This window comes from Pungitius pungitius, chromosome 10 (assembly GCF_949316345.1).
Source record: "Pungitius pungitius chromosome 10, fPunPun2.1, whole genome shotgun sequence".
Classification (NCBI taxonomy): domain Eukaryota; kingdom Metazoa; phylum Chordata; class Actinopteri; order Perciformes; family Gasterosteidae; genus Pungitius; species Pungitius pungitius.
This window is the reverse complement of record NC_084909.1, coordinates 20,835,071-20,853,291: the sequence shown is the minus strand read 5'-3', so window position 1 is coordinate 20,853,291 and position 18,221 is coordinate 20,835,071. Positions and strand designations below refer to the sequence as shown.

The following is an 18,221-nucleotide window of genomic DNA, read 5'->3' as shown; positions in this document are numbered from 1 at the left end:
AAGGAAATGAATTTTCAAAACACGTTCTTGAATAGTTTGGATACATATATTGATATGTTTATAATGATTAAATACAGAGAATAGATCCCTTACATTCTAGATTGAACGAACATATATCATGTATGTATTTAATTCAGTAACCGTTGGGAATAGACATAAACTTAGAAAGTTAGACGTTATAAGCGCAAAGCAAAGTATGGCGTCCAACAGATGCATCGAAGGTTTCCAGAAAGGTGGAGTGAACCATCTTGCACTCATTCTCTTATCTTTAGCTAACGTCCCACGTGCTACAGTCTATTTACGTGCATTGTGCACGGTTTAGAAGCCTCTTCACTGTTCAACGTTACGTAAAACGCGGATCAACAACACAATGCAATTAGCTTGTCAATGCTGAAAGATCACGTCACGCAACGCAAGTATGCTTCTGTTTGCGCAACACGTTAGGCGCAGTTGCAAGTTTTTAATGAGCAGAGTGGACTTTGAACACTTAAGTCAACACGGATGTAGAGACACTCAGTAATAACACCGACAAGCTGCACTACAGTTAAATAATTCTACTGTAGCTTCAGTCCATACTCCAGAACACACTCTATAGGCTCTGGTCATCGTGGTAGACTTTGTATAATTTGGCTGTGTTTTGTTGTAGTTTGCTGTATTGTTGTCATGGCCAACAGCAGGTCCACAAACCGTCTGTAGGTGGCAGCATCATTAAAGATTCGGATATGTTTCCATTCAGCAGTTTAAGATAGCCATGGTAGCCATGTATTTATTCATCTTTCATGTTCTGGTTCATGTTTTCTGCCTTTTCTCCGGCTGCTACAGAACAACATATGGCCTCATGCTCCGTCGGCCGGAGACTTGTGGCTTGTCTTCTCAACGTTTCTGAAGCTCGCAGGAAAGAGCTGGTGGAGACTGTGGCCAGAGCAGCCCTATACAACAATAAAGGCAATGTTTTATCCCCTGTAATTATTATGATCATCACTAAAAATACAAAATTGAGTCTCTGTCTTGCTGAGAAAAAATAAATCAACAAGTTACATTACAGCCCCAAATATGCTGAATGCCGAGGACATCAGTCTGGAGGATAATGTTCCTCACTCTGCCCACCTGTCCCTGTGATGCTGGCTGCTGTCTCATTTGGGCATGTACTTCATGGCAGTGACCTGAAACAACATTTGAACCTCGGTGGACTTTCTCATGATTATACAGCAGGTGTTAGACGAGAGGGGACCACAGTGCTGAACATCTTCAATGACCATGACTACAACCGCTCTGTCATCACCATTGTTGCCAGTATCGACTCCATCAGTGAGTATTGAGCCTCTTGCATTGGTGCTGAAATGGTTTTTCATGGTTTTACATTGCAGTCCTGCTGTGGACGAATGCACAATAGAGTGAGTCATTTGCTGTAGTGGTACCACAAGGATTGAGTCTCCTCTGCTCTCCAATCCTCTGAGAGGGGGAACAAATCGTTTAATAAGCTTTGTCAGGGATTTAAAACATGCACACAAAAATCAGGATGAACATTTTTCTGGCCACGATCACAGAGAAAAGTTGATCTTATTGAATGCTTCCCCCGAACACAACCTTCTGACAATGCAGCCAAATCTGTGAAGGTTTATAGCTGTAGAGCTTAAATTAACCAGACCTTCTGTTTCTCATCATTTTATTTCAGACTTGGATCCAAATGGCTCCTGAAGCAAACACACAACTTAAAAATATAAAACTTGACTGTGTTTTTACTGCCGTTTACTTTCGTAAGCATCACTTCGCCTCATGTCTGATGTATTGTCATGATGTTTCTGGTGCCCAAGGGGAGGCGGTGCTGTCTGCATGCGAGGAAGCCTGTGGGCTCATCGACATGGGCGCCCACATGGGGGTCCACCCACGTATGGGGGCCGTGGACCTCATACCCATCTACCCCTTGGGGGAGGAAGTAGGAGTGGAGGACTGTGCTAAAGAGGCTCGGGGTGAGATGCCATCTGTGCATGTGTGTGAGTGCCTGTTGGCTCATGCTGGATCTGCTCAGTAGCTTTCGGGTTGTTAGTTGTTCATGAGAAAGAAGACGATCCTTTCAGTGTCTCCTGAGTAGTTTGCAGACCAACGTGCTTTCACGTCGTCCGTGGCTGGAACAAACCGCCCTGTGCGCGCTGAGGCATGACGCATGCAGGCAATGTGACATGAAATTGCAATTTCCCCTTTGCAGTGGGCCGCTGTAATTCATGTTTAACCTTGTATTTGACTATTCTGTATGGTATGGAAAGCTCGTGCCTTCTTCACAGCCATACGGTACGAGTAATGAGTCCTAGAGCCCGCGTCACGTGACCCACGAGGTGACGAGCCTTCGCTCCCCGTGCTGTTGATTAGTTTCACAGTTTCTCAGCTGATTTAGCCACCGTGTGTCTTGCTGATAACAAGCAGTGTCCCTGCGTGTATGCTAATCTGTGTGGTGTGATCTCAGAATAACAATTGGCCAAGTCCTAACAAGCACTGTATTAATGCATGCGCGTAATGAGCGATCCTCGCGTCCTTGTTTCCCTCCGTCTGAATCACACCCCCCAGGTGGGTTTTGTCGGTCACGCTCTCAGTGCTCTCGTTGTCGCTGTGGCTCAGCTGTGGCTGAGGGACTCACAGAACGGGTCCAGGGCACCAGTGCGTTCCTGTTTGGCTGGGCAGACTCCCCCCTCCAGCGGGGCCTGGCACAGAGGAGACGGGAGATGGGCTGGTTCAAGAAGACTCCACAGCTGCAGGCCATCAGGCCAGACATGGGGCCCCAGCCCCACCATCCATTGGGTCTAACAGGTGAGTGTTGGGTAAATTCCACACACAAGACTCACTGCATGTTCCTGCTGAGCCTGTAACGCTAGAATATCACTTTTAAGTTTATTAGTACGAGGAAATTCATTTGATTTGGTTGATTCCAATGCAAAGTGTCCTGCAGGGATTCTGAAAAGCAGAATAAACTAATGTGCTAATAACTCTGTATCATTGCTGTGTTACTGTAAACATCCACACATCTTTGTGTCATCATATTAACAGGTTATTTTAACTTTATTCCAGTCAAGCAGCATTCAAATTCCCATAATGCAAACACTTGTTTGGGGAAAGAAAAGTTCAGTTGAAGCCACTCTGAGGCTTTGGAAGTGTGACTTAGCCAAATGAAAGTGATGATTCCTGCTTTCTGAGCTGATGGATGTATCCAGATCCCCGTTAGCTTCACACCAACGATGAGACAAAGTGTTGCACATAACGAGGGCTGATGATTGTGTTCTCCAATTTCTCATGGTGTAGTCACATTAGCACCCTGGAGAGGCATCACTTGATGGCCATGATGCACATTAGCAATGATTACACGAGGCAAACACTGTTGGCATGCAGTGTGAGTATTGAAATACCAACGTAGCCTGTAAAACAGCTGGTGGTGACCTGCCTCCTTCCATCTTTGTCCAATACGTCATCCAGTGCTGTTGTTCTTACATAAAGACTCAATCATTGTCGAGCATTGTCGTCTCATCAAGACGATTTCTGGCAAACTGTGAGTCCCTTGAAGAGCGAGCTTCTTTCTAGACCTTTTGAATGTCTATCCAACTGTTTTAAAGGGTGAAAACATGGTATGAGTGGCTGAATATCTCAACTTGTCAGACTATTATGCAATTGAGCAACAAGATGTTTGCATTTTGAGGACACTTCCTTCATAGCCTCCTTTCAAAAGCAAAATGCAGTGCTGCTCTGGCTGAAGAAGAGCAGATGTTCCACCTGTTGAAGACCCTTTGGTTCTGACTGGGGCTGATTTCTTGCAGGTGTTGGGGCCAGTCCGTACGTCATGAACTGCAACGTCACTATCGACACCCAGGACATGGCCATAGCACGCAGCATCGCCGCGGCCCTCAGGGGGTCGACCCCGGGGGGGCTGCCCGGGGTGCAGGTGCTGGCGCTGCCACACGGTGGCGCTGTGGAAATCGCCTGTAATGTGGAAAGCGTGGAAGGGGGCCCACCTGGTGGAACGGAGCGCTGGCCGTGTTTCAGCATCGGCGGGCGGCCCTACTGTCACGTTCCAGCTTCCCTCATCACCACCAGGGTCGCTGAGCTGGCCGGGGGACGGGGGGTCGGCGTGAAGGGCACCGCGCTGGTGGGCTTCACCCCCCATGAATGCAGGCGCCTGGCAGAGATTGCACTAGCTCAAGGGATCGCTGAGTTCTGGAAAGAACGGGGCGAGGTCCGTATGTGAAAATGAATCCATTAAAAAACACCACATCATCCTCTTTGTTTGAGAGTTGACGGTTTATTAAGCTCTGCTGACAATGTCAGACGTCTACTCAAAATCCATAGTATGAAAGGAAGTGTGTTTCTCTATTTCAACAAGCTGGATTAGTAGCAGTTAGCTGATGAGTACTTTTGTCTGACTGACTCAAACCGTCGCTATAAACTGAAAGAAGTCCACTGATCGTAGATCAGATCCATTCCTTGTTTTCAAGTCCTTTGTTTCCATAAAGGAGTAAGAAGGAGCAGTGAGTCACCTAACTAAAGTAATTAGAGTTTAAAAAGACAACGTTAGGTTGCAGCGTTTTAACTATCACATAGGAGATGTTCTGGTCCTTAATGCGTGAGCAATAGAAACCAAAACCCTTAATCATGAAATGATGAGCAATTGTTTCTGATTCTTCTGTTTCTGAAGAAATATTGTAAGTATTGATTCCACATTTCTACCCTGGTATTATGTTCATGAGGGTAAACTGGCCAATATTCCCACATTCTCTCCAATACACCTATTTGAGTTTCTATTTCACTTTCTTCTCTATGCAACTAATAACATGAATTCTTCTTCTCTACCCAATTAATCCCACTTTATGGTCCTCCAGAGTGGAATTTTTATTGTTTCCTGTTAGGAACAAATGGGACACTTGTGTTTACTGATGAGGCTTCTGCTGATGAGTCGTTTCCCATCATCAGCCTTCCATGCAGGACTCTGTGGGAGAGTCTCCATCTGTGTGTGAAACAGCTATTTTTATCACATGGACTGAATTCTTCTAGAAACATCCAGTCCTTTGGCACCACGTTGCAGTGTCAATTTAGGAAACATGAGCCTAGTTTTAAAAGCATATTTATACACTATATATATATACACAGTACAGTGTGAGCTCATGACGCACATGATTAACCATTTAATAATGCTCAGACATATTTGTCCAGAGGGTAGGTCAGGGGTTTACTGGGGCGAGATGATTCCACTCATTTCTTACATAAGGCATTGAATAGCAACACGTTCATGGATCAAAGTAGGACTTTCTGTCTTGTAGGTAATAACAACCTGCGATGTATGGATGTGGCACAAAGGCAAAGTCACACTAAAGCTTTTTAAAAGCCAACACGTACGGTCATATGTTCAGGACATCAGTAATTCCTGAGCCTGAACTGCCTATAATCTGTTAATCTTTACTCACCAAACAAGGTAGTATGATTCACAAAATCCTTCAGTTGGATTAGTTTGCATTGGTGTCAAAAGCTAAATTTGCACTATTTAAAGTAAGGTAGTAAAGTTTGACCCTTGAGGCAGAAGCTCTGCGCTGAATAAGTTCTCTGACTGGTCAACATTCACTGCTGAAGCTCTTAGTCGCATCTAGACACACACACACACACACACACACACACACACACACACACACACACACATCCTTTCTCTCTGCTGTCTTCGTCTCGCTTCTGCATCTACACACACACACTCACACTCACTCAGCCTGCCAGGCTTGGGAGCATCAAGACCTAATCTAGGTCACACCACAAGCCCAGAGGTATCCTGTCAACACAAACACACACGTGTACACAAACGATTTAAATTTGCAAGAAATATTCCGCTGTGGACATTAACATTCATTTTGACGAGATGATTCAAATTGAAACCAGCGTTTGGCATTTTGACAGAAACACACTTGACTTCCCAGGAAAAGAAGACTAAATATAAATCAGTGAAATTCATCTCTCCCCACGTTCCTCTCAAGCCCATTGGTTACGTGACTCAGTCTAACGGCTCTGGTGATCGGTTCCATTATTAAGTCAGTTAATATCCCATCAAAAAGCCCAAATCGCTTTTTCGGTGTGGTTTCTGCTCCAAGAACGTCATGTATGTTCCCGCGTGCTGCTGCAGAAGCACCATCAGGTTCCTTTGATGTGACGTAGCCTGACAGCGTACCATCCAAGATGCAACCATGTGCACGAGAGCACAGAAATAGAGGAGCTTATTTCTTTACATCAGTCTCCAGCCTGCTATAAATATTCCAAAGCTCTCTGTTCCTTTCCTGCTGCTTTCTCTGTCCCCCCCCCTTTCTCTCCCTTTCTCCCCCCTTTCTCCCCCCTTTCCCTGTTTGTCCATTTCTTTCCTGCACACTGCCTCCCACACCCCCCCTCCTCCTGTTGTTAGAATTTAGAGAAATGTGTCTTGTCTGTTTAGAAAGAGGCAGATTGGTTAAAGCTGCATTTCCTGCAGGAGCTACTTACCAAGCCGGCAGTGATTTTATCGTGCTATATGTACAAATCACCTCCTCCTTCCCTGATAGGCTTTCCTAGCCCAAAGATTTCTGGCAATCAAGTACGGCGTGACGGTTAATCACAGCCCTTAATCCCATCTACGAATGCTCAGATGTTTGACTTAAAAACAGGAACATTCACAAGAAACGAGGCCAAGCGGATTCCTCCCAGTGCAACTGGCAGTTTGATGCTGCTGTGCCCAAAACGTGAGCGCCATAGAGCCAGGATCCCTAACCAGTCAGTGTGGGAAGTAAGTGTGCCACCTATGAAGGCAGCGGTGCCCAACCCCCACCCTGCACAAATGTTCCACATCCTCTGGGCACAGGCTGAGCGCAGCGCTGAGACACAGCTGAGAATTAGAGGGAAAGAGAGGGCAGTGAAGTGGAAATATGGATGAGCATCAGAGAAGGACAGAAATAGAGCGATAAAGCAGTGAATCAGGCGGAGGCACGGAGAGGAGGAGGAGACATGCAGAGAGGCTGATGCTGCGTGCAGACTGTAGCAGGAAGCTCTTTGTGTCGTGTGTGGCTGTGAGAACCTCGTGGATTTGCTCCCGTCTCCGTCCCAGCGGGGTCCGTTGCACCAGAATGCAGAACAACGGCAGCTGGAGGATGCGACTGTGGCCGGATGCTAGGATCCACGTGGGCCTGTGACTCCTCAGCTACCTTCTTCATGGTGGGGATGGCTCCAGCGGCACTGACCCAGATTGTGGAGTCGTGGCTCTTCGCCCCGCGCCGCCCCTCCAGTGCTCTTTGGGTGTGATGTGCACGAGGAATACTCTACACGGAGACCCCTCAACCCGCCGCCTCTGCTGACGTCTCCGTGGAAACACGGACCCCACGCCGCCAGGGTAAGGGTGCACTGCTCTGGCATGCACGCTCACGTGTCAGGCTGTCGGGGTTTGCATGTGCACGCGCCTCTAGGGATACAAAATACTACGATAATGCTCATTTTCTATTGGCCGGGTATAGAACTCTATTCAAACAGTTCCATGGCACGGTGCTGGTGAACTGATGCCATATTGTGTGCATGCACTATGCAGACTATCTCTGTGCATAATGTATGATCTAGGAGATGTCATGGTGTGCAACAAGTAACTATGCTTCCCCCCAAAGTACTGAGGAAAGTAGGTTAGGATGGGACAGGCTGAGAAGACCTAAATAAAACATTTATTAAAGAGCTTTGGGGATTCTGAAAGCATTTGGCTTTGTTCTGGTTGGAAGGAAAATTTGACCCAGTATCTTCCTCCTCAGTCTGGTCAGTGCAGGTCAGGTCAGGTCCTTTTAGTTCATTTAATCCAGCGCCCTGAAAGAAGTCGATGACACACGTCAGACACAAAGAGGATCTCATTCAGTCGTATGATGGTTTAGTCTTTTCACTTCCAAATTAGCACATTTTCTGTTGGAGTATGATTTGGCAGCTCGAGAAAGTCTGTTTCAATTTGTGTTTATTTACTAAATGAAGTTTAGTGACCATATCGAATCAGATTGCATCATTGCACCAGGATCAGCTTCATGTGTTGTCAAACCACAGAAGTTATTGTTCCAAACTGCTTCATTCAGAGATGAATTGACATCAAGCAGAGGACCAGGCAGATTTCAGATGGATATTTATAGTGTTGCACTCAGTTGTTCGTGTGCCAAGGGACAGAAATTGTTATGAGAAGACTTGAAAAAAGGGCCAATAAGAGAAGTTCAAACCTCGGGCAGCTGGCTAATCAGCCTGATAATTGGGTGAGAACGTTGCCTTCAGTAAGTTAAAGAGGGACCAAAAAGGACCAATTGCTCATCCTCAGAAGCTCCGAATGGCTCCTTGCACCAAGTGTGAAGTTGATTGGATGAACCTTTCTGGAGATGCTGGATGACTCACATACACACACTTGATGACGCTGCTACAGCGCCACCTGTTGTCACAGTCAATCAGACATCGTGTGTGGTTGCAATAGCACCAAGATTCACGTAAAATGACAATTAACTTTGTTAGCCAGCCTTAGCAAGAGAGTTTAAAACATAAGCGACCCCCCAAACGGATCTTTTTCCGTGTAGCTAATCAGTCCCAAATTTGGTTACAATTGCCCAGATGATAATTTTAACATAATTAAAAATGGAGGAAAATCTATTTTGACGCTATGTCCATTTAGTTGTCTGGAACCACAAAAATCCAGGAAAAAAACTCAGCTTTTGATACACTGCTAAAGTTGTTGGGTCTGAAGCAATAGAGGGCGGTTTAACTCCAATGAGCTGTTCTGGTGATTTAGGAAGTTTATATTTCCACTGACCCACAGACTGTGGGCCTGAATATCACCAAGCTGTGAGGGGAGGAGTCTCATAAGTTATTAAGTGGTTTTACAAAAACTGCTGGAGAAGCAAACTGGCAGATTTATACATTTACACAAGTACATGAGTGAGCTTACAATTTTATAACTTTGAAGATTTAAGTCCTCCCGTGTATGCTTATTTAAAGTGCTGTCCTTCTATAAAATATATTTAAACATCTGAAGACAATTGCATCTACATAATAAATACTCTGTAATCTCAGCATGTTACTTCTTAATGCCATATCTATATATGGCATTATATATTATATCTTATTATAGCCCTTTAAATGCCAACCAACTTGTTGTCCAAATCTGTCATCCTATGGGTCCAAAATAATCGCTTCCTAGTCCTGTCTAATATACTGTACATAATGTATATATAATATACAGTATAATATACTGTAGCTTCACTGCAGATGCACATCTAGTCTGTTGGGGATAGACTTTGTTTGTTTGTGTAGTTCTATTGACAGTTAATAGGAGATGTGGCTCCACAGAGAAGTGTTATACACGATGAATACGATCAGTGTGTAAAAATAAGGGTTCGTTTATCCTCATGAACCCGCCTCACTGCGAGACCTCACTGATCTGCTCCACATATGATGCCATTTGACAGTGCATTGCCTCATTGGACGTCTGAGCAGCGCTATGGTAGCAACAGAGCTGACCTGACCTTGCTGTAGAACATTCCTTTAAACAGGAGTGGATGTGGAGTAGCTCAAGGCAAGGCGATCTCCATTGTGTGCATGGATTCTGTGTTTGGTGCATTGAAGCAGATAGTCTAATGCATTCGATTGGGGGGCTGCATGATGGCATTGTGCAGTGGCATAAAAGGGGTCAGCGGTAGCCTAGAGGTTAAAGAAAGGCTTGACAGGGAGGCCCCAAAGTGGTCAGAAAACATTGGTAAGTAGTGGCTGGTGCGCTACTTAAAGAGCCTTTGTAGAGGCAACCTCAGACCAGCAGTAATCAATAGTTTTCAAATGAACATCGGAAACAGCTTCATGGCTAGTTATAGACTTACAAACATATAAGAACAGGCCAACAAAACTATATGAAGTAATATCATTTCATTCTAAACAGCAAAGAAGTAAATCCAGGGACTAGATGAGCTCTGTGATGACATCAGGACCACAGAGAGCCTTCACGTCTTCACACTAAAGACACACCTCTTCAGACTAAACACTAACACACTGTAGACCTTAAACTGGACTCATAATGGATCTGATCTATAACTAGTTGAAGATCAGCTTATTTGATGAAATTACACTTTCTTTGTGGTTTGAGATGCTCTTATTGTAAGTCGCTCTGGATGAAAGCTTCAGCTAAATGACACGTGATGTAATGATGTAAAAGCTGGAGCTGAGAAAGAGCTAAATCCTTCCCTGAATTAAAGAAACTAAATAGCTCTCCATCTAAGATCGAACCTGACTTTTCCATAAAGGCCTCCTGCAGAACCAGAGAAGAGCCTGGAAGCGACAGTTTGAACCTTCACCAACATCAAGGAAGCATAAAAAATAGCCTTGTGCTAAAAATATCTCATCCAGGAACTATTTGTGGAATGAAAGGAGAGAAGGATGCATAAATTTCCATTTTTATCAGATCTTTTAAAACTCTCTCAAATGCTGGACGGAATGAAATAGATATTTTGATTACATATTATGTAATCTATTATTTCCTTACTTTGTTTCTACTTGTTTTCCAGCTGCAGATATTTCAGGCCTTTAGGAAGGTCGACTTCATTTGTTAGAGATAAGACAAAGAATGTGTCTTCCTAACTTAGTGGAACACTGACCCTCAATGACGCCTCCTCCACTGATTTCCATAAAGCCTTGAGGAGCACAGTGAAAGAAACAAGGCGAGGAAAGCCTCTACGTTCTGTCCATGGTGCAAAGAAGGTACACGTGGAACGTGATGCACAGACCTGCTTATTGTGCTGCTGTACTCGGAGGTCTGCAGGAGCACCCTGAGCTTGATGTTTGAATGTCCACTGAGAGTTGACCAGCACACTTAGGATGTGACTGTGGGGAGAAGAATGTTTTCATTAGATACCCAGGGGCCAAACATCTCAATCCATTGCAGCATCAATGCCAGAGGCTGATTACACCAATTTACCCTTCCACCCAAAAGGAAGACGTGTAATTACTCTGTTTACACTGGAGCGCTTTTCTCTCTGAAAAGTCAAAGTAAACACGCTAGATTTATTTCTCCTTTCTGCCGTTCATAAACGGCTTTAATGTGGGATGAATAATATCATCTAATGGAAGGGTAGTGATCAGTGTAACTCCCCTAATCAGATTACAGATTGATTGATACAGCAAAGTGTGAGGATGAAGTATAACTATTAATATTGTAGTTTTTATTGCCTCCGTCAAGGAGGTTATCTTTAGTTAAATTGTAATTGATTGCATTTTCTCCCTCTCTTCATGACTAAATGATTCAGTGTGTCTTCATATAGAAGGTAGAACACACTCAGAGCTGCAGGCACGACAAGAAGAAACCACGACCTCCCGTTTCATCTGAACCAGCCGAACCCTTCCACCCAGTTTCATAAAAAGGTGTTAAAACACCTACAGCGGGGGCTTGTTCAGGCCTTCTGGGAGATGTAGTGTTGGCAGTGGCGGCCATTTTGTACCAATCCTGTGCAGGGACGTAGCAGCCCTCCACTACCGGCCCCTGGTGATGCCACGATATCTCTCCATGAAACCACGGTGTGGAGGTTCTGGGGATGGAGTATCTGGGTCTATGGGGGACCCAAGAAGCTGTTTCTGTGGCAGGAGGTCTTGGTCCTGATGGACCTCCGGGGTGAGAAGGGTCGCCTCACAGATGAGTGCCCACTCATTCTACTGCACACATTCGACTTCTACTCAACTTCCATCAGAGAGATATTATCTATTATCTGAGTTCTCTCTGTTATCTGAACCACAGCCCAGAAGAGATGAGTGTGAATCAATGAATGAAACGTGACACAAATCGGACCTCTGTTGGTATTTGATTGTCCCAGGAACCGCGTGTCACTGTCTGTCAATAGATGCTGAGCTCTAAGAATGGACTCTCTTTGCACATAATGCTGCCCTTTCACAGTAGCCTGTTATTCCAAGTACCAGTTTAAATGTCTTCACATAATATTAGGGGGGTTTATCCGGTTAATAAGTTATCTGCTATTTGACAGATGAGATTTATTCTTTAATGATTCTTTATACAAAATAAGAACTTTCATAGTTCCATTGCAAATCATTTTTAAATCAAGAAGACTCCTTTTAGGAAAAGCTTTGGACAAATTGGAAACAAGGTATGATTTTTGTTTTGTTAGGTAACAGTGTGGTACGTTTCTTTATTATTTGTTAGGTAACACAAGTCATGTGACTCAGCTAAATAAACCAACCCCTTTGACTCGAGGTGTAATCTGGTCACTGAAGAACACACTTCCACAGAAGGAGGGCGGCGATGCAGATGCTGAAGGACTTGGTTGCAAAATGAATGAAGACCTCCATCTACTGGCCAAATATTGGGAAAACCCATCCTGAAAAATGAGGTTTAAGCCTTATATAAAAAACATAAAAGCAAGATCTTGCAGTCCAAAAGATATTTAAAATGTCTTTCACTCAATATCACTCAATTTTGTCTGCTATCAGAATTCTATACAATACGTACCGTTACAAACCAATGCATTCATTATTAATGCTCATGCAGTTCTCTATTCTTTATACTGAGAAATATATTCATTTATGGGAATCCATTTCCATCTCAACTGCCATTACTACTACGTCTACTTCTGAGAATTTCATTAACAGACTTTACTGTGTCAGTATCATTAGTAATTTCACCTGTGCTCATCCTTGTGTACTGATGCAAAATGAGGTAAAGTATCTTTTCATGTGCTTGAAAACAAGAAAAACACAAAAAGGTTTTTCGATGCTGCTTCATAGGACATGAAAAAAAGATGTGTATTAACCATTTGACTGCATCTGAAATGTCTATTTTTTAGATCCGTAAGATTTCAAGGAGGAAGGGATAAGCGTTTAAAGGATTTCTGTCATTTGTATTCATCTCACCACGAGGTGGCAGTGCTGACTCATTGCTCACATCATCCCGCAAATCTTCTCTTCTTCTCACAAAATGAAAATACTATTTAGTGTATCATGAGTGACGACCTGACATATCACAATTGTAGCAGCATTAGAAACACTAGCAGGTCTATAGACCTTCAACAAAGCAACCATTCTGATTTAAGTGCATTCTTTACATCTAGTTTCATGTTGAGCTTCCTGAGACACAGAAAACTGAACCATCGTTAAAGCTGCATCTTTGCTTTTCTACTGTGACAAAATATCAGCCGGGACTGAAGTGTCTCGTAGACATTATATTCTTTTATTAGTGTCAACGTAATATTACAGTTATTCTTTATTGTGTCCCTCTATGGGGGGGTGCACAGATTCACTAAGTCACAAACTGTCTCACAGCAGACATTCATAGAGATACACTGACTATCTACTACTACTACTACTCCTACTACTACTACTACTACTCCTACTCCTACTACTACTACTACTACTACTACTACTACTACTCCTACTACTACTACTACTCCTACTACCCCTACTACTACTACTACTACTACTACTCCTACTACTCCTACTACTACTACTACTCCTACTACTCCTACTACTACTACTACTCCTACTACTACTACTCCTACTACTCCTACTCCTACTACTCCTACTCCTCCTACTACTACTACTACTCCTACTACTCCTACTCCTACTACTCCTACTCCTACTCCTACTACTACTCATACTACTCCTACTACTCCTACTACTACTCCTACTCCTACTACTCCTACTACTCCTACTCCTACTCCTACTACTCATACTACTACTACTACTCCTACTCCTACTCCTACTACTACTACTCCTACTACTCCTACTACTACTACTACTACTACTCCTACTACTCCTACTACTCCTACTACTCATACTACTACTACTACTACTACTCCTACTACTCCTACTACTACTACTACTACTACTACTACTACTACTACTACTCCTACTACTACTACTACTACTACTACTCCTACTAGTACTACTACTCCTACTACTCCTACTACTACTACTACTACTACTACTACTACTCCTACTACTACTACTACTCCTACTACTCCTACTACTACTACTACTCCTACTACTCCTACTACTACTACTACTCATACTACTCCTACTACTCCTACTCCTACTACTACTCCTACTACTCCTACTACTCCTACTCCTACTCCTACTACTCATACTACTACTACTACTCCTACTCCTACTCCTACTACTACTACTCCTACTACTCCTACTCCTACTACTACTCCTACTACTCCTACTACTCCTACTCCTACTACTCATACTACTACTACTACTACTCCTACTACTCCTACTACTACTACTACTACTACTACTACTACTACTACTACTACTCCTACTACTACTACTACTACTCCTACTACTACTACTACTCCTACTACTACTACTACTCCTACTACTACTACTACTACTACTACTACTACTACTCCTACTACTACTACTACTCCTACTACTCCTACTACTCCTACTACTACTACTACTCCTACTACTCCTACTACTACTACTACTCCTACTACTACTACTCCTACTCCTACTACTCCTACTCCTACTCCTACTCCTCCTACTACTACTACTACTCCTACTACTCCTACTCCTACTACTCCTACTCCTACTACTCCTCCTACTCCTACTACTACTCCTACTACTCCTACTCCTACTACTCATACTACTACTACTACTCCTACTCCTACTACTACTACTCCTACTACTCCTACTCCTACTCCTACTACTCCTACTACTCCTACTACTCCTACTACTACTACTACTACTACTACTACTCCTACTCCTACTACTACTACTACTACTACTCCTACTACTACTACTACTACTACTACTACTCCTACTACTACTACTCCTACTACTACTACTACTCATACTACTCCTACTACTCCTACTCCTACTACTACTCCTACTACTCCTACTACTCCTACTACTCCTACTCCTACTACTACTACTCCTACTACTCCTACTCCTACTCCTACTACTACTACTACTCCTACTACTCCTACTACTCCTACTCCTACTACTCATACTACTACTACTACTACTACTCCTACTACTCCTACTACTACTACTACTACTACTACTACTACTACTCCTACTCCTACTACTACTACTACTACTACTCCTACTACTACTACTACTACTACTCCTACTACTACTACTCCTACTACTACTACTACTCATACTACTCCTACTACTCCTACTCCTACTCCTACTCCTACTACTCATACTACTACTACTACTACTCCTACTACTCCTACTACTCCTACTACTACTACTACTACTACTACTACTACTACTACTCCTACTACTACTACTACTACTACTCCTACTACTACTACTACTCCTACTACTACTACTACTACTACTCCTACTACTACTACTACTCCTACTACTCCTACTACTACTACTACTCCTACTACTCCTACTACTACTACTACTCCTACTACTACTACTACTCCTACTACTACTACTCCTACTCCTACTCCTACTCCTACTACTCCTACTCCTACTCCTACTCCTACTACTACTACTCCTACTACTCCTACTCCTACTACTACTCCTACTACTCCTACTACTCCTACTCCTACTACTCATACTACTACTACTACTACTCCTACTACTCCTACTACTACTACTACTACTCCTACTACTACTACTACTACTACTCCTACTACTACTACTACTCCTACTACTACTACTACTACTACTCCTACTACTACTACTACTCCTACTACTCCTACTACTACTACTACTCCTACTACTCCTACTACTACTACTACTCCTACTACTCCTACTACTCCTACTACTCCTACTCCTACTCCTACTACTCATACTACTACTACTACTCCTACTCCTACTCCTACTACTACTACTCCTACTACTCCTACTCCTACTACTACTCCTACTACTCCTACTACTCCTACTCCTACTACTCATACTACTACTACTACTACTCCTACTACTCCTACTACTACTACTACTACTACTACTACTACTACTACTACTACTCCTACTACTACTACTACTACTCCTACTACTACTACTACTCCTACTACTACTACTACTCCTACTACTACTACTACTACTACTACTACTACTACTCCTACTACTACTACTACTCCTACTACTCCTACTACTCCTACTACTACTACTACTCCTACTACTCCTACTACTACTACTACTCCTACTACTACTACTCCTACTCCTACTACTCCTACTCCTACTCCTACTCCTCCTACTACTACTACTACTCCTACTACTCCTACTCCTACTACTCCTACTCCTACTACTCCTCCTACTCCTACTACTACTCCTACTACTCCTACTCCTACTACTCATACTACTACTACTACTCCTACTCCTACTACTACTACTCCTACTACTCCTACTCCTACTCCTACTACTCCTACTACTCCTACTACTCCTACTACTACTACTACTACTACTACTACTCCTACTCCTACTACTACTACTACTACTACTCCTACTACTACTACTACTACTACTACTACTCCTACTACTACTACTCCTACTACTACTACTACTCATACTACTCCTACTACTCCTACTCCTACTACTACTCCTACTACTCCTACTACTCCTACTACTCCTACTCCTACTACTACTACTCCTACTACTCCTACTCCTACTCCTACTACTACTACTACTCCTACTACTCCTACTACTCCTACTCCTACTACTCATACTACTACTACTACTACTACTCCTACTACTCCTACTACTACTACTACTACTACTACTACTACTACTCCTACTCCTACTACTACTACTACTACTACTCCTACTACTACTACTACTACTACTCCTACTACTACTACTCCTACTACTACTACTCATACTACTCCTACTACTCCTACTCCTACTCCTACTCCTACTACTCATACTACTACTACTACTACTCCTACTACTCCTACTACTCCTACTACTACTACTACTACTACTACTACTACTACTACTCCTACTACTACTACTACTACTACTCCTACTACTACTACTACTCCTACTACTACTACTACTACTACTCCTACTACTACTACTACTCCTACTACTCCTACTACTACTACTACTCCTACTACTCCTACTACTACTACTACTCCTACTACTACTACTCCTACTCCTACTCCTACTCCTACTACTCCTACTCCTACTCCTACTCCTCCTACTACTACTACTCCTACTACTCCTACTCCTACTCCTACTACTCCTACTCCTACTACTCCTCCTACTCCTACTACTACTCCTACTACTCCTACTCCTACTACTCATACTACTACTACTACTCCTACTCCTACTACTACTACTCCTACTACTCCTACTCCTACTCCTACTACTACTACTACTCCTACTACTCCTACTACTCCTACTCCTACTACTCATACTACTACTACTACTACTACTCCTACTACTCCTACTACTACTACTACTACTCCTACTACTACTACTACTACTACTCCTACTACTACTACTACTACTACTACTCCTACTACTACTACTCCTACTCCTACTCCTACTACTCCTACTACTACTACTACTACTACTCCTACTACTACTCCTAACATGAATAACATGAAACATGAATACACTTGTGTCACTTCTTTCAGCTGAGTAGTTCTCAGACAGGTAACCACCCAAAGAAAAGCCACTAGTCCACACATCTATCTGAATGACGACATATTGATCCATATATTTTTAGTGTGTATATCTATGTACAGATGTTTGGGATTATGAAACCAAGATTAACAAGAGATGTTCTGTGTCTCCCTGCAGCGACGCCAACACGGATCCAGAAGAAGAAGAAGAAGAAGAATCCCCAGCTGTGACCAAACAACATCTGGGCGTGGAGAGCCGGGAGCCGGCTGCGCCTCAGCAGGGTGGACAGCAGATGGTGTCACTGCAGCAGCGCTTCTCCAGGTACGACACACACTGCCAGAGCCTCGTTTGCACTAAACACTAAACATTTAAGAGCTCCAATCAATTTGACTCCTCAAAGTCTGAGATGTGGGTGAGTTCCATGTGAAAGTTCTGTGGAGCCTCTTGGGTTCTACATTCAGGCGGGTTGTCTCCTCAGAAAGAATTATTGCAACATTTGCATCTCAGTAGATTAAAAGCAAAGGTGACACAACTCAACAAACTCACACATCCATCAAAACGCTGAGGACCAAAAGTGATGAACTGTGGTGACCTCCAACATTTTCATTAACTTGAGAGCCCTTCATGCAGAGAATGGTCTT

At 43.3% G+C, this 18,221-nt stretch overlaps 2 protein-coding genes across 6 annotated transcripts in view; both read left to right on the top strand.

Moving 5' to 3' along the window:
* Window positions 1–116: 116 nt before the first annotated feature.
* On the top strand, window positions 117–4,384 carry ftcdnl1 (formiminotransferase cyclodeaminase N-terminal like 1). Of its 3 annotated transcripts, none has more exons than XM_037489062.2 (6): window positions 117–412; window positions 823–945; window positions 1,210–1,308; window positions 1,815–1,970; window positions 2,614–2,802; window positions 3,801–4,384. In XM_037489062.2, exons 1-6 carry the CDS (start codon window positions 388–390, stop codon window positions 4,226–4,228), a joined length of 1,020 nt encoding a protein of 339 aa, XP_037344959.2. In that variant the 5' UTR covers window positions 117–387; the 3' UTR covers window positions 4,229–4,384. The 3 variants fall into 3 exon arrangements, with proteins under 3 accessions (XP_037344959.2, XP_037344960.2, XP_037344963.2); XM_037489063.2 differs by having other exon boundaries at window positions 120–412; window positions 1,213–1,308; XM_037489066.2 differs by lacking the exon at window positions 117–412 and having other exon boundaries at window positions 1,046–1,308.
* A 2,329-nt stretch (window positions 4,385–6,713) lies between these two features.
* Window positions 6,714–18,221, top strand: part of LOC119228995 (nck-associated protein 5-like) — a 36,367-nt gene continuing 24,859 nt past the window's right edge. For all 3 annotated transcript variants that reach the window (XM_037489053.2, XM_037489052.2, XM_037489056.2), the window contains exons 1-2: window positions 6,714–7,372; window positions 17,758–17,901. In XM_037489053.2, coding sequence (XP_037344950.2) covers window positions 17,873–17,901 — 29 coding nt within the window. In that variant the 5' untranslated portion in view covers window positions 6,714–7,372; window positions 17,758–17,872. The remainder of the gene's footprint in view (window positions 7,373–17,757; window positions 17,902–18,221) is intronic.